This window comes from Melopsittacus undulatus, chromosome 9 (assembly GCF_012275295.1).
Source record: "Melopsittacus undulatus isolate bMelUnd1 chromosome 9, bMelUnd1.mat.Z, whole genome shotgun sequence".
Classification (NCBI taxonomy): Eukaryota; Metazoa; Chordata; class Aves; order Psittaciformes; family Psittaculidae; genus Melopsittacus; species Melopsittacus undulatus.
In genome coordinates, this window is record NC_047535.1 from 40,125,245 (window position 1) to 40,141,716 (window position 16,472).

Sequence of the window (16,472 nt, forward strand, 5' to 3'; positions counted from 1 at the left end):
AAATAAACAGTAAGAAATGATTCCTTCCTGGACTGGAATCACCTACCCCCTGTCTGATCCATGGATATGTCGATGATGTTGTTCTGTGTACATTTTGGTAACTTATTCATTATATTAACTATATTAACACAGACAACAACATCCCACTTCCAAGGATCTCCATTGGTAGATTCTCATACCATGTGGTGCTGTATGATGTGCCCCATCCCTCAAGTATTGCTGATGCTCAGTTATAACACCAGAACCCTCATAGATTTATGGTAATGGATAATTATCCAACTGCATTCTCCACTATTCCCCATATGCAGTGAAACAGGAACTTGAGCAGGCTCTGAAGTCAGACAAGATGTTCTGCTCTACGTGTTTTCCCCCGTCCTTTTCAAACCAGACTGGTATTTCTCCCAAGTATAATCTGTTAGTTTTAACATATTCCTGTTCTTCTTCTGCCAATAAGTCTGCTTCCTGTAAAGTTGGCACTGATGTCTCTAACCATCTATGTATCTCATTCAAAGTGAAGGCCGTTTTGGAACGGATCAAGGCAGATGTGCATTAAGTGGTGGTTAACACTCCTTTAATAGGATACTTCTGCTCTTTCATTTGTCTCGGGAGAATATAAATAGATCCATCTGTCTGCTTCAATAAGTACACAGTCCCCTCCTGATCCTGTCTGTATGGCAGGCTCTAGTGTAACAGATGAACAGCTAATGTTAATAATACCCTGAGGCAGGTAACTATCCCATCAGCAGGGTTATCCTTTCCTTGCTTCTTTCTACACCCAGTGCAGTCCTCAGGAGATGCAGCACAAGCCTGGCTTGCCCCCCCCTGCTTGGAGCAGATGCTGGCTGATAGCTGGGCATTACAAGACAGGTGGAATAGGTTTGATTGTGGAATAGGTCAGGAAATGAGGCCTTTGCTCTGCCTAATCCCCCTTTTTTTTGTGTGTAAGTAAAACAGGTCACTGATAGCATCTCCTATTCAGTGCTGTTTCTATGTTCTCATTCTTGCACTGCAACTGAACAGGTCACCTCCTGTGAGTTTTGTGGGTTGGTTTGAATGATTTTGATTTGATTGTATAAAAACCATATTTTTTTTTAGGGGTGAAGTGATCAATGGAGGGTTTGGCTTGGTTTTGGATGGGTCTAAGGAGGCTGAAGAACGGGCGAAGATGATGCTCAGCTGGGATGTTTCCAATGGAGTAAGCAGAACTCATTATATATGTCCACTTTAAGATTTTCCTGTTTTCAGGACTATGCTTGTTTAGGTACTTGGGTTCCAGTGTTCCTGTCTTTTTTAACTGGATGGGAAGTATGAGCTCTCAAGTGGGAGTTTTAACATCTGGCTTTTTGTACCCCAGGAGTAGTCCTAATGGGCCAAGAGGCTCATTCTCTTCCTGCTTCTAATATGGTGGTTATGAGCCTCTTTCTAGTGGAACCAATGAGTTGTTTTGTTTGGTTGGGTTTCCTTTTCTCCAACCAATTTCAAAGGACTTTAAGTGCTAAAAGAGGCTGGATAATTCCTGCCTAAGGAACTCTTTGTAAGGGGTTGGGACCACCCCTTCTGTCTTTACAACGTACTGGAGCCCAATAATTTCCACATCTCAGTGTGTGTTTTGCTATTTAAGCAGAAAGGGAAGCATACTTACTATAACTTTGTTACTGTGTAGTTATAGACATGCTGGCATTGTTACTTGCCTACATAATACAATTGGCAACTGTATGAACGTTAGTCTTGGGTATTCCCAACTTCTAGATCTAGGGATCTTGGAAGGCCTGTCATTTAAATGCCAGCTCATCCCTGCTACCATTGGAGTTTTTGCTTTCCATTTGTGTCCAGATAGATCCTGACTAGGATCCTGTCTCTGAAATGGCAGAGAGGTTTTGATTCAATATTTGCAGGGAACCAAATCAACTGGACAGTCAAAGTAAAGAAGTAAAGACCTGTTGTGATTCAGTCATGTAACATCTCGAAGACCTGATGTATTGAGAGTTCCTTGCCAATACGAATGTGATCTGTTCTGTTTCACTTCTCAAGAGAGTTGCAGAATTCTGTCTTGCCTTATCCCACTACAAAAGCATCAATTGCTTAAAAGACACTGTTGTTTAAAGCAAGTGCTGGTTTTACAGAGCTGGGATTGAGTGCACGATGGCTTTTAAAGAGAGACTCTTGTGAGGTTTTTAAGGTGTCTGGCTCTACCAATGTTATCTGTCCAATAGTATGTTTCTGCAGGAAGATGTACCAAGTGTACCCAAATATCCCTCCTGAAAATGAAGTAGATATTACAAAAACACTTCCCAAATCAGCAAGGAAACTAGAAACTGGCTGAAAGATTTATTGTTATGACATTGGGCAGGTTCTGTGCAATGATGGATGTGGCAGGAGAAATGCAGGAGTTTTACACCCATTGCTTTTCTGGTCTGACAGGTTGCCAGGCGCTGCTGGTCAGGTAATGACTATGCTTATGAAACGATCTGCCAAGCAATGAAGGAGAATGCCACTCTGAAGGTGACTCTCCCTCACAAGGTGGTGGATGAGAGCATCCTGGAGCCAGCTATGAAACGTTAGCGGCATTCCGAGTGCAATTTTGTCCTTGCAGATACATTTGAAGTTGCTTCCTCAATACCTGTTTTGCTCTCTGGCCAAATGATAAAAGCCTTACAAATGTCTGTTCTATGTGAGTTCTTCTTCTTTTTCTTTAACTTGTCAAAGGGGCAAACCTCTATCTGTGACAGCTCCACTGATGTTGGGAATAATCTTTTCATTAATGTATTTGGAACAATGTTTGCAATAAGAAACTATTCATTGCAAGGAAAGGAACTAGAACTGGAAGGGAAAGGGCTTACACAGGTGAAACTGCATGGCCTGCTGCAGATGAGGTGTGATGAGCTGCCGTCCACAGGACTGTGGGCTCTCAAGGCTATACAGCTTTTGGGCCCTGTGGTACCTACCAGGTGAGCACACTCTGCAGCTCTGTATTGCCTCTGGTGCCAGGTAAAGGAAAACATTTGTTTGGACTCAATCATTTCTTTACTCTGTTCACGTATGTCTCCAGATGAACAGTGAGAGTAGCATCTGCTTGTAACCGAGCCTTCTGTGAGGTGCAATTTGCAGTTGATGGGAATTGCTTTATATTATGGAAAACCCACCCACATTGCCAAGTTATATGCCTGAGATGTGAGTAGCTGCCAGCCAGATTTGACAGCCCTTGCTTTGACATATGTTATACATTACCTATTCGTAACAATCATACTGGACTGGGTCCAAAATTAGTATCTCAGTGTTGTATAAAACCACTTAAGTCTTCACAGCCCAAAAGCACTAGGATAGTGTTGTGTCAAGAGGAACAACCAGAAAACACACTGGCTTGTCTGTACAAAGGATTCTAGAGTTGTTCCATTGATTCATCTTAATTCTGAATTGAAAATCCACCAAAGAGACGTTGTTGATGAAATATTTATGATGAATTCTTTACCTTTTGTATTGTTTAGTACTGAGATACTTGCCAGCAAACTCACCTTCACATCCCAGACCAAAAAGGAGCCTTATTTTCATCCTTGTAGCTTTGTCGAGCAGAGGACATAAATCTGCAAGTATACTTTTGTTTAATGGTGCTCAAGTGTCTGGGAGCTTGTAACTCTGGACTACCTGCAGGGAGGCATAGAACCTGAATGTAAAAGTGCTATATAAGAGCTACCAGCTGAAATTCAGATTGTAAAGTTGTGAGTAAGGCAAAACAGGTTACAGAAAGGCATCAGAAAATGAACTGATGAGCAGTTGCTCCCATTTATGACCATTCTGTTGTTTAACTATGTAGTATACATAGTAATGTGTATATGTTTAAATCTGCTTTGGTCTTTAAACTGCACACTTCAGCCCTTAACAAATGTGAATGGACTGAGTTCTGCAGGATCTTTGGGAGGGCCCAGGGAAGCAGTAACCTTTTCATCCATAAGAATCCATAAGCCCAGTGTGAAGATTCCCTTTCTGAGCTCTGTTAAGCCTTGTTTTCTCTGTTCTCGACTTGTCTGCAGAGCAGCTGGGACTGTGAATAGGCTGTTGTCCTGTAGGGATGCTGATGTTGGTTTCAGGTAGCTGTGCTCACTGCTGGACAAACCCAGCTCAGGGCGAGCAGCCTTCAAGCTGTCCGTCTCTGGAGGTACTGCCTTCGATCCCATCCACTGGATGTAGAAGCAGTGGATTTCTGTAGTGAGCTAAAGCATACATAGAGCCTGCAGCTCTATGGCAGAAGTACCAGCCGTGGCCCTGGCCAGCAGCCTCCCAGCCTTGCTCCTGAGGATTTGATGCTGAATCGCGCAGTGGAAGGAAGGCTCACAGCACCATCTGCTGGGACTGCTCCTCGCTCCCACAGCAGGAGGGGCCTGGTGGGATTTCCACGGCAAATACGGGACAATTTCCCCTTTCCCTTCAGTATTGGAGAGCCAGGAGCCAGCTGGACGTGAGAGAAGAACAGGTTTTATGCTTTAGGTGTGAATCCTTCGGCTTTCTCTTTGAGTAACAATATGTTATTATAGAGCCTCTTGCCTACCCACAGGGTATTTTGCTGATGTATTTACCTACTGTAGCTCTCCATCTGTGGCTTGCAAGCTTGGAATTGCTCTGCTTTGGCACAACCTCTTCCTCGCTGTTAAAAGGAATGGACGAACCCCAGAATAATCCCCAAATCCTGACACAATTCCACTGGTGCCACTCTCGGAGGTACCAATCGCGGTGCAGCGCCTCGCTGGGGGCCGGTACCCCCGAACACCCTCCCTTGGCTCAAGGGGCCCCGGACAGCGTCGAGCAGCCCAGGCTCCGCTCCGTGCCTCCGCGCTCCGCCTTTCCCCGGCGCCTCCCGCTCCGCTCCGGGACTCCGCGCTCCGGGATTCCCCCGCTGCCGGCGCCGGCCCCGCCCCGCGGCTCCGGTTTCAGGCGCTGCTACAGGGACCCCCAAGATGGAAACGCAGGGGCTGCCCGCCGCGGAGGCGGCCCGGGCCCGGCCCGGCGCGCAACATGGCGGCCCCGCTGCGCCGCCCGCCGCCCCGCGCCGCCCGCAGCCCGACTGGGACCCCTCGCCCGCCGCCGCCGCTTCCTCCTCCTCCGCCGCGGCCTCGGGCCTCTACGTGAGCTTCCCGGTGCTGCTGGTGGAGGAGAAGCCGGAGGCCAGCCCGGCGCCCAGCCCCTGCGCGCCGCCGGCGGGGCCCGCTCCCGACAACGACGGGCTCCTGCTCGTCCTCAACGTGGTGCGGGGCGCGGCCGAGGCCGGCCCGGGAGGCGGCGAAGCGGGACGCGCCCAGCCCGGCCCGGTGCCCGCAGAGCCACCGCCACCGCCGGAGGAGGAGGAGGCCTCCGGAGCGGTACCTCCGCCGCCGCCTCCCCCGCCGCTGCCCTCCGCCGGCGGCGATGGCAGCGGGGCGGAGGACGGCTCGTTCTCGGGGACCATCACCATCAACAACCAGAGCCTGGTGGTGCGCATCGAGAACGGCGTCCTCACGCTGGGCCCCGGCGCCGAGCAGGCCGCGGGCACGGCTCCGCCGCCTCCCCCCGCCGCCAACGCCGCCGCTGCTGCTGCCAGCCCCGCCGAGCCGCCGGGCGGGCCGCGGCCGCGCTCTCCTCCGGCCTTCCCGTGCCCGGAGCCGCGCTGCGGCGAGGCCTTTCCCCGCAAGCAGCAGCTTCGGCTGCACCGCCTCTCGGCGCACGGTGGTGGCGGGGAGGAGGAGCGCGGTGCGGCGGCGCGGCCCTTCTGCTGCCCGGTGCCGGGCTGCTCCTGGTCGTTCGCCACGGCCTACAAGCTGCGGCGGCACCTGCACTCGCACGACAAGCTGCGGCCCTTCGCCTGCGCGGCGCCCGGCTGCTCCAAGCGCTTCACCACCGTGTACAACCTGCGGGCCCACAGCCGCGCCCACGAGCAGGAGGCGGCGCACAAGTGCGAGCTGTGCGGGCAGCGCTTCCCCAGCGCCGCCCGCCTGGCCGCGCACCGCCGCCGCAGCCACCTGGAGCCCGAGCGGCCCTACCGCTGCGACTTCCCCGGTAAGCCAGCGCCGCCGGGCCTCCCTTCCCCACAGCCAGCGCGGTTCTCCTCCGCGCTGGCCCGCGTTCCCCTCCTGAGCCAGCTCCAGGTTACTTGGGTTATTGAGGGTGCTTTGAGCGACCTGGGTAGGAGGTTTGCATTGGTAGAGAGGAGATTGAGCTGAGCTCTTAGGCAGAAGCTTTTCCCTGTGAGGGTGCCCAGAGAAGATGTGGCTGCCCCATCCCTGGCAGTGTTCAAGGCCAGGTTGGACACAGGGGCTTGGAGCAGCTGCTCCAGTGGAAGGGGTCCCTGCCCATGGCAAGGGTTGGAGCGGTTTTCCACCACAACAGACCATTCCATGATTCTATGACAGTTTGGGTGCAGGAGGGTGCTGCGCTTTCACTGCTCACTTTACCATGTAGCTTTGTGCTGTTGTGAAACCCAGCATGGGTATTTAAGTGATGTGCTTTAACACCAGGCTGTATGTGTTGTGATTGCCCACCTGGGCTAAATGATCATAGTCCTTGGGAGTAGTGTAGTTTAGCATGGCACTGTTTGGTTTTTCTGTGTACTAGGATGTAATATCCTGGAAGAAGGATCATGAAGATCCCTCACTAAAAGTTTGGAGGGAGATACTGCAGTTTCCTGATTCAGTTTTGCATCAAGCCCATGCACTGTTTCCCTTCTCTCTCCCCAGGCTGTGAAAGGACGTTTATCACAGTGAGTGCATTATTCTCCCACAATCGAGCCCACTTCCGAGAGCAGGAGCAGTTCTCCTGCTCATTCCCTGGCTGTAACAAGCAGTATGACAAAGCCTGCCGATTGAAAATCCACATGAGGAGCCACACAGGTATCTGTGAGGGTGACTTGGACCTGCAAAAGTACATGGGAGATAATACACGGGCTTCAGTACGCTGGAAAAACTGTTTTCTGAGTGTCGCTTAATTGAGCAAAGGTTCTTAGATGTGTTAGAAACCAGCTTCAGACTGTTGTAGTCAACATCCAGTCACAGGTTCTGAAAACAGAACACATTTCAGTTGTGTTTCTAGTTTGAATAATGCTGTTCTTGGCGATTGAAGCATCTTCGAGATGGCTCAGATTAAAAAGAGATGGATTAGTCGTTAATTATTTGTGCTCCCTGATGTATATGGAAAGATGCAATAGCCTGGAGTTAAAGAAGGCTCAGCCTGTCTGAGAGGGAAGGGGCATCCCAGTACTCTGCAGTGACTAGCAGGAGAGGGTGGTTGAGTTGTCTTAAGTTGATTGAATTGAAACAGCTTTTGAGATGATCTTCTAGTAGCAATGTGCTTGTCTCTATTAGATTATTGACATAACCTTTCTTTGCTTAAGGTGAAAGGCCTTTTATCTGTGACTTCGAAGGTTGTGGCTGGTCTTTCACCAGCATGTCCAAGCTGCTGAGACATAAAAGGTAACCTTTTCTGGTTGTACTGCCCTAAATCGCTTGCTGCTTGGTTTTTTTTTTGCATTACTTAAGCAGCAGTGGATTTCATCATGCCAATGGTAATTGCCTTCCCTTGCAGGAAGCATGAAGATGACAGGAGATTTATGTGCCCAGTAGAAGGCTGTGGGAAGTCCTTCACAAGAGCAGAACACTTGAAAGGCCACAGTATAACTCACCTTGGTACAAAACCATTTGAGTGCCCAGTAGAAGGTATTGATCCATTCTAATGCGTTAACTGGTAGTTGTGTTTATGTTGCCTAAAGATTGTGTGTGTTTTCCCAAAGCACAATTTGTTATGGGATTGGGACAATTTACAGTGGAGTCTTCTAACAGAGTTTGAAGAGGTAAAACTAAATAGGTTGGATGGGGCTTGAGCAAGCTGCTCTAGTGGAAGGTGTCCCTGCCCATGGCAGGAGGTTGGGACTGGATGAGCTTTAAAGTCACTTCCATCCCAAACCAGTCTGGGATTCTATGATACCTTGCTTCATAAAGTAAAGCAGCTCTGCTTGGTGATTGTTTCTCCTTTTAATGGTTTTGCCAGCAGTCATTCTAAAGAGATAACATTTAATACGCCATAGCAGGGGGAGGTTTTGCATTGCACTGGCTGACTTAAAGAGTTTCCTGTTGTCAGAAACAGGTTGCATTGTCCTACCCACTGAGATGTCCTTGATGTAAAACAATGCAATATGTATTTTATTTTCTTCTGATGCCTTAGAATGCACACATGTGGGTTCTGCAAATAGGGTTCTGCAAAGCTACTCTCATTTGTTCTGTGGAGACACTAAATCCAAACATCAGATTGAAATCAGATGACACTTTAAAGCCTCGTGTATCTCCCTACAGGCTGTTGTGCAAAGTTTTCAGCACGAAGTAGCCTGTATATTCACTCCAAGAAACATCTTCAGGATGTGGACTCCTTAAAGACTCGTTGCCCTGTCCCCAGCTGTAATAAGTTTTTCACTTCCAAACACAGTATGAAGACGCACATGGTCAAACAGCATAACTTCAGCCCAGGTAAAGCAGTTGTTTCAAACTGTGGGATGGTGCAGTGGAAAAACTGGATGTCTTCTTAAGAAAAACGTGTATTTATTGTTGTTGAAACCTGAGCCAAATGGCAGAATCTTCACCCAGACTGGAACTGGTTTTCCCTCCCTAAAATTTTTAGTGGCACCTGTAACTGAGTATCAGAAACTGAGATCTGATCTTGAACTGTGTCATAGGGGCCTATAGGGATGCTATGGAGGGACTCTTTGTTAGGGACTGTAGTACTAGGACAAGGGGTAGCGGGTTCAAACTTAAACAGGGGAGGTTTAGATGGGATATAAGGAAGAAGTTCTTTATTGTAAGGGTGGGGAGGCACTGGAATGGGTTCCCCAGGGAAGCTGTGAATGCTCCATCCCTGGTGGTGTTCAAGGCCAGGTTGGACAGAGCCTTGGGTGCCATGGTTTAGTGTGAGGTGTCCCTGCCCATGGCAGGGGGTTTGGAACTGGATGATCTGAAGGTCTTTTCCAACCCTAACTATTCTAGGATTCTGTGATTCTATGGAATTGCAGCTTTTTGAATGAAGTAGAGTTTCCATCTGTAAAACATGAGCAAGGACCAAAAGCACTTCTTTTTGCACTCCCACTCTACAACCTAACTTGGTGTGGTCTGCCTTGGTGGTGCTTTTAGCAAGTGCTCTTGTAACTGAAATTTCTTGCTAAAGGAGTAAACTTCAGTAACTTCTTGTCCTTAGATCTGCTTTCAGGGTAATTGGGAAGTGTTACATTAGGCTGAGTTTGAAGCTTTCTCCTTTGATCATTCATGGTTTTCCTCCTCATTTTCTGATGAAAGGTCTATCTTAGAACCAAACCCCTTCTCTTCCAGATCTCCTCACTCAGCTCGAAGCAACCAGCTCCCTCACACCCAGCAGTGAACTCACTAGTCCGGGACAGAGTGATCTCAGCAACATAGACCTTGTATCCCTCTTCTCCAACGTGTCTAGTAACAATTCTGGAATTGCAACAGACATGGCACTGGTGAACTCTGGAATTGTCACCATTGATGTTGCTTCGGTGGGCTCAACACTGGGAGGAAACCTCCCTGTCAGCACCAGTTCTCTGAGCCAGGCTGTCGACCCCTTGATACTGGTGACGAGCAGTGATATGCCACAGAGTCTGGACAGTTCTCTCTTGCTGGGAACCAGTACAACAGTTCTACAGCAAAGCACTTTAAATTTGGAGGATGTGCAGACTGTCAATGCAGAAGCCTTGGGTTCCCTAGCATCCCTATCGGTGAGGAATTCCAGCCAAGATGTGCACGGTTTGACATCCAGCAATAATCTAACCATCGACACAGCCACTTTGACTCCTTCTAGTAGCCTCGGCAGTACCAATGTGCCTGAGTTACTAACACCGACTAAAGCTGAACGCAATCTGCTTCCGAGCTCGGATGTTGTTGGTCAACAAGAGGGCAGCAAAGTAGTGACACAGTTTGTCTTCTCCAACCCTCCAGGGAGCTACAGCGCGCAGAAAGAAATGGACCTTGGCCCTGTAACTGGCACCTCATTTTTGGTATGCAGTAACTGTTTTATTCCTGCATTACTGAGATACCTCTTAGGGAGACCTCTTGGATTTTGCAGATCAAGTGTTTTGGCTTTTTTTGGTGAAGGATGTAGAGTGTTACGTTGAATAGGTTGCGTCGTGGATTAATCAGAAGTAGATTGGATGTGGTAATAAATCCTCTTAAACACTGGAATTCTGTTGGGGAAAGTTAAGGGATTAAAAAATAAGCATCCATCTGTCTGAGAAAGAAAGGGGATTTACAAGAACACCCAAGAATATGTGGTATGTCTTGTGTATTTCATCCCAGGGAAAGATTTGGGCTGGGAGAATAAGCTAAGCATCTTCATCTCAGTCCTCATTCCCATTCTGAGTACTCTTCCCTTTCTGCTTTACTGTGTTACTGCAAACTTAACTTTTAGTTTATGTTACAAAGTGAATGTGGAGCTAACTTCTTTTTGTGTTCAGATAGGAAGTAAGAAAACTTTGCATCTCTTGGCTTTATTTTCTTTCACCAGGAGAGCAGTGGATCTGCAAGAACAGACTACAGAGCCATTCAGCTAGCGAAGAAAAGGAAACAAAAAGGGAATGGGAGCAGCACAGGTGAGAAGCCATTCATTTTGTTCAGTTTCCTATATACAATTCAGGGGTTTGGCATTGAAATGGGAGCAAGGATCTGAGAACATCCTAAAGCAGACCATCCTGTTCGGTGCTAGTTAAAATACATATGCATGTGGTGTGCCATCTGTTACTCGGGATAATTGCATTCTGTGCAATATCAAATTCACAGTAAGCTTATAAGGAGATCTGCACCACATGTTCGATGAGTGTTAACAAGATGCTATCTCTCCATCTCTTAATCTGCTTTTTAATTTCTTATTAAAATACACAATTGAGATCATTTTGCTTTCTGTTGTCTGTGCTTTTGGTCTTACCTTACTGGGTTTTCTTTTACTCAGTACAGGCGTTGAAAAGATCAGCTGAGTTGGTTTTCACTTAGTCACTGTGTATGCAGTGTTAAGGAATTCATTTCTTGGTTATCTAGAACTACTCAAACCCCTCTCTTTGATTTTAGCCTGCTAGAGAGCTCTTGTGCAGGGTGAGGTTTAGGTCTTGATTTCAGATGCATCCTCTTTCTCTTGAGCTGTAGTTTGACCCACAGCTCTCTGATGTGTATTATAAACCATTACTTTGTCAGATCAAATGTGGTCTGTGTGAGCTCAGGTGTTTGAGTTGTGTCTATCTTTGGGGCTGAGGTGGAATATCACATCTATATAGTTTAGTTCTTCCTTGCTGTCTCAGACTTTCCACCTCTGACAATCAAGGTGATAATTTCTAAGGTGAGTTAAGAGACTAGGTTTGAATTAAGCACTGTCATGTTTCTGTACTTGTGAAAGTCTTACCTGCATGCGTTCTGGTTCAGTGCATCATCAGACAGAGGGATAACTAGGTTTAACTAGGTTGAATGTACACTATAGAGGGAAGTTCAGTGTTTGAAAGGAAGTTTTCCAAGCCTTTTATTTATTATAGGTTTAAGAACCAAACCAAAACCTGGAACAGCTGTCAGGATTGTATCCTCACATTTATTTTGACTAGGTTTATGGTTTTCAGCTTGTGATACAAGCAGTTGGTTCATTGTGTTTTAAACTGGAAAACGTTTAAGGTTGTGATAGTTGTACTTCTGCAGCCTGTTCCACTTAGCAGTCCTTGGGATCTTACTGGCAATAGATGAGCTCCACTGCGCTTCTGTTACAGTTTGGGAAAGTGATGAACATGATGTTTCAGGAGATGAGTTGCTAATTAAAAATAGAAAATGCAATTCTACTCCCCAATTCCTTTGTAGAACCTCACAGATGTGCTGATGCTTCTGGGCTACTGCAGGGGTGAGCTTGAAACCACAGCACTTTGTGATGGGGTTTTAATGGCATCCCTCGATTCAATGGGTGGACTCAATGATCTTAAAGGTCTTTTCCACCCTAAAGGATTCTATGTCAAAAGGTGCTCAGTCAGCAGTTGGAGTTCATTAGCTGGTTCTTGTCTGGCCTTGTAGCAGTTATCAGATGGTGCTTAATAATACAGTACTGTTGGCAGGCATCTGTGTAGTGTAAATAACTGCATCAAACTGAAAACTGCTAGCAGGAAACTGGCAAATTCCTTCTGACCATCTCAATATTAAACCTTCTCTCTTTTAGCAGCATCTGGCTCTGGTCAGAGGAAAAGCAAGGGTGGCAAAGTGAGCCCTACCAACTTCTCATCATCCACTCCTGGCAGTCGACTGGGTGGCAACATAGTTCTGCCAAATGGAGGGCTGACAATAAGGGACCCTGCCACTGGAGCCCAGTATGTGCAAATTCAGCTTCTTCAGGTAAGAGCTGAGGAGGAAAAACATGTTCATCTTCTGTTAGCCAGACTGGCCCATTTATGAAAGGACCTGACTACCTTCCAACTCAGGTACTACTGCCCCAAGGTGGGATTTTGAGATCTCTGGTATGTACCATGTCCCTTAGGGCATTTGCCTGCAAGAAACACTTTCCTAGGAAGTTTGTATGAAAGTGGCTTTAGAGAGATCTAGAAATGCCAGGAAGCAGAGCTGGTTCAGTAGTACAACTGCTGGAGGCCCAGACAGTTGTGTTGTGGAAATGGGTAAGATGTTTTTATTTGGTTCAATAGTAATACTCAGTCCAGCCTGGAATATATGGGCACTGTAGTTGCAGGGAGCATCCTGTTCAGCTTCTGAGGCTGGATACACTTGATGGAGGGAACACTGTGGTGAGTTTTAGCCAACTTCCATTTTGCATGGTGATCTTTTGAGGGCTGATTTAAGTGGCAGTTACCTTTCCAGGTATCTGTGTGGCTCTAGGCCTTATGGGTAGAGTGGCTTTCTCAGATGAGGCTGAATGAAATTTGCCACATTGTGCTGAGATGCTTTGAGGGTCTTGTAAGTGCATCATGTTTTTGTATTCACAGGATGATTCCCCAGGAGAGGGGGATTTGCCCTTTCAACTGAGTTCTCAGTCTTCCTCGTCGCATTCTCAGCTTACAGTGGATTTACCTGTTCACATACTTCAGGTACAACATGTCAGAGCCCTTGGCTTTATTACCTAGTATGAAAGTGAAGGCAGTTTATTGTGAACACTCTGGTGTTCAGCCTAATGCAAATACTGTGTTTTTCACTGGGAGTTTAATTTCACTTAAAAGAAGCAGTAAGCAGAGAGCTGCACTGCAAGACTGATGTTGTGTATGTTACCAACCTTTGACATGTCACAGGTAGTTGTTTTTCTTTCTCTGTTTCTGAATAATGAGTAATTAAATCTATTAATTTACTACTGAAGTACCCCATCCTTGTTTTCTTGATCCCATCCTGCAGGTATTAAGTGTGTCAAGAAAGAGGATCAGAATTGATACATAACAGACTACAACAGAGGTTGGGAAGTGGGCAATGAGATTTTGAGCCTAGATTTCAGAGTGGTGTCTAAATGGGGGTGCAGTTAGGTTTAAAAGCCTGCTCACTTTTCCAGTCTTTTTTTTCAGTGCTTGCCTTTGGTCACTCTTGAGTGTCAGTGGTATTTGAATGCAGAAAGCTTCATGGAGCTTCTTGTGTAAATGCTTTGGTAGCTGCTGTTCTGGTAAATTGAAGCAGCTGAGAACTGAGCAGTGAAGGACTGGCATGTACATAAACCACATTTTCTACTTGACTGTGTGGGGCTTTGGTTTTGATTGACTATGCTATGCAGTTATTCTTAACCAGGCTTCTCCTGCATGGAAAATAAAGCTTTAGTATTTGAGATGAGCACTTTACTGTGATAAACCTAGAAATATAAGAAGAGTTCTAGGATTGTTGGCCATGATAGAGAGTTAATACAGGAAAAACAAACAGAGATTTGGAATTTCTCCCCATTAGTAATGCTTATCTGAAGTGTTCCAATTAAAAACCTTTTGAGTGGGTCCCCAAAGTAAGACAATTTTGGGTTTCCTCTAATTTCATTCATTCAAAGCATTTTTCTGGTGTTGGCTAAATGTCAAGGTAATCTTACTGATAAGCATTCAAAGCATCGAGAGGTGAAGGCACTGACCTCTTCGTACTGTCTGTTTGCTTTAACAGGAACCACACAATTCCACTGAAGATGATGCAGGTTCTGATAACTCTCAGTTCACTGGAAGCACAATAAACTTACAGGATCTGGAATGACCATTATTAAGAAGAGTTACTTGAAAACAAGTTGGGCAATCATGTCTTGACAGAGTGAGATGACTGTGGTGGGTCTTTTTCCAAGGAAAATAGGAAAACCAGGAGTGCTGGATGATGACTGCACTCTTGCAATGTGCTAGGGACAGTTGCAGCTGAAAGATGTTCTTACAAGATGTAAATCCCACTTGATGTGCCTGTGTAAGATACCCTGTCTGCCTGGAGGCTGGCGAGGCTGAGGCAGACTGCTGTACAGTGTTGTTTCAGGGAGAAGTACTGTATTAAACTTCAAACTGAGGTAATATTTACTGTTTTCACAGGAAAGCAAGTATTCTACAGCTAACACGAACAAATTCATCCTGCCTACAACAGTTCAAACCTTCCTTCTGCTGGTCTCCTCTGGAGCCAGTGGCCTTGAGGAATTAAGAGCTAACCTTTGCAAGTGTTCTTCCATACACACACACACACACACACACAAGCATTTGTTTTGGCCCCTGTGTTTTGGCAGAAAAATGGACTAAAAGTGTCACACGTAACAAAACGAAATGTCCCACACCATGAAAACGAGATGCCCTCAACTCTTTGTTATAGGAACTTAGATTCTAACTGTTACCTTAGCTGTGAATCCGTTTGTAGCTCATGTTGAGTTTCTCCCTTTCCTCGCTCCTGCATCCCAAATACTTTGCTGAATTCTTCCAGCACAACTTGAAAACTGCAATAGAACTGTACTCACTGCAAGCGAGGAGTGAGGAGTCCAACAGCATCCGAGAGGTTCGTTTCAGCTTTGTGTTCCCTTTCCGGGGAGGAATGTTGACCGTCACGTAAATTGAAGCACCTTGATTTTATCTCATCTATAAACTGCTGCCAAGTTACCTGGGAGCTGGCCACTACTTTTTTACTTTGGGTTGGGTTGTTTTGTTGGGGATTTTTGTATGGAACACTGTTTTAACACTTGTTCTTTCTTGCTATCCCATACATGTTGAGCTTCCAACTGGTTTACAGACTATTCTGTGGTCAAGGGTATTTTATGGGGGGAGACAGTTGTTACGTAGGAAGATTTGCCCCACTGAAAGCCTGCAGTTTCTCTTGGGGGCGTGGGGAGAGGTTGTATGTACTGTACTTACCTGGATGGCAGACACCTAAATAACCATAGGGTTGTACAGGAAACAAGAAAACCACCTTTGGTTACATTTTAAGGTAGTAATTTAAATGTTTCTCATGATGATGTACTGAATGCCTATCAAATGATGTATAGGACTTTGCTAAGGGGGTGTATGTGCTGGGTTTTATTCTCAATGAGGTGTGTGTATGCACATATGTGTATTTTTGTACACAATAAGATACACAGGAGAAGGTTGTGATGTTTCTAACCTTGCAGATATTTATTTTACAGTCAGACTGGTGTTGAACTCACACAAGGTCATTCAGAAATGCTTTTACTTCCTGTGCCTTTTGAACAATGTATGTGTTCAGATCACGGCTTTGTCCTGCTTGAGCACCTGGGGAGAGAGGAAAGAAAGCATACAGGTTGCCTCCACCTTCACATCCTGGTTTATAGGCAGTGTTACATCCTTTGGTTGAACCAGTTTTATTTTCCTATCTTTAGTGTTGAGGTCTCTCTCTTCCTCTCAGCCTTAGTTTACAGTTTATGTCCAGGAATCTCTTAACCCTCTCAGGTTGGGTTTCCAAACCAGACTCATTTGGTAGATGCAGTCTTCTTCATGGTGGCTGTGGCTGCAGCATGGAGTCCACTCCTGAGAGGTAGAAAGGTTGAGGAGGAATCATCTGGAGGGACAGCTGCGTTTTGCTCTAGTGGTCACCGTGCTTTCCCTGGAAGCTGAGATGCCTCAAGCTCCTGATGCCTGCATTAGCATTGCACAGTTCTCAAGGACCATACCAGTTCTGAATCTATGACAATGGCCAAGGAACACTCCATCTTTTTATGGGACTTCCAACCAAATCTTTCTACTTCTGAAAATGTACCTCACTCAGCTTTGTAAGTGAATGTAAAGTGCTAACCTCTTGGGGCCGAAAATGGGATCACTTGGCTTGGACTCCATTGCTGGCAATGGATACCTGACGAACTGCTGGTGCAAAAGGGTTAATAAAGCTTTTTTTTTTATGGTCAGTTTGTCACTGGGTGATGTTCTTCGGATGGATGCAGCTGGCAAAAAGCTCACTGTTAGCAGCTTGATTTCTGCAGAGCTGCTGGTTTTCCTTCACTTGTGTCTTGTGCACAGTAGTGAGGTGGTGTGTAATGAAACCCATCTCTTGGATTAA

General features: G+C 46.3%; 2 protein-coding genes across 2 annotated transcripts in view; both read left to right on the forward strand.

The window, feature by feature from the left end:
- UROC1 (urocanate hydratase 1) overlaps positions 1-2,658 on the forward strand; it is a 35,613-nt gene extending 32,955 nt beyond the window's left edge. The window contains exons 19-20 of the mRNA XM_031042836.2: positions 1,096-1,195; positions 2,422-2,658. Of these exons, the coding sequence (XP_030898696.2) occupies positions 1,096-1,195; positions 2,422-2,562 (241 nt within the window). The 3' untranslated portion in view covers positions 2,563-2,658. The remainder of the gene's footprint in view (positions 1-1,095; positions 1,196-2,421) is intronic.
- A 2,253-nt stretch (positions 2,659-4,911) lies between these two features.
- Positions 4,912-16,320, forward strand: ZXDC (ZXD family zinc finger C). Its single transcript, XM_005142118.4, has 10 exons — positions 4,912-6,024; positions 6,702-6,854; positions 7,355-7,433; positions 7,546-7,676; positions 8,310-8,480; positions 9,333-10,018; positions 10,525-10,609; positions 12,199-12,371; positions 12,974-13,075; positions 14,109-16,320. The coding sequence occupies exons 1-10, from the start codon at positions 4,950-4,952 to the stop codon at positions 14,193-14,195; spliced, it is 2,742 nt and encodes a 913-aa protein (XP_005142175.2). The 5' UTR covers positions 4,912-4,949; the 3' UTR covers positions 14,196-16,320.
- Positions 16,321-16,472: the final 152 nt, after the last annotated feature.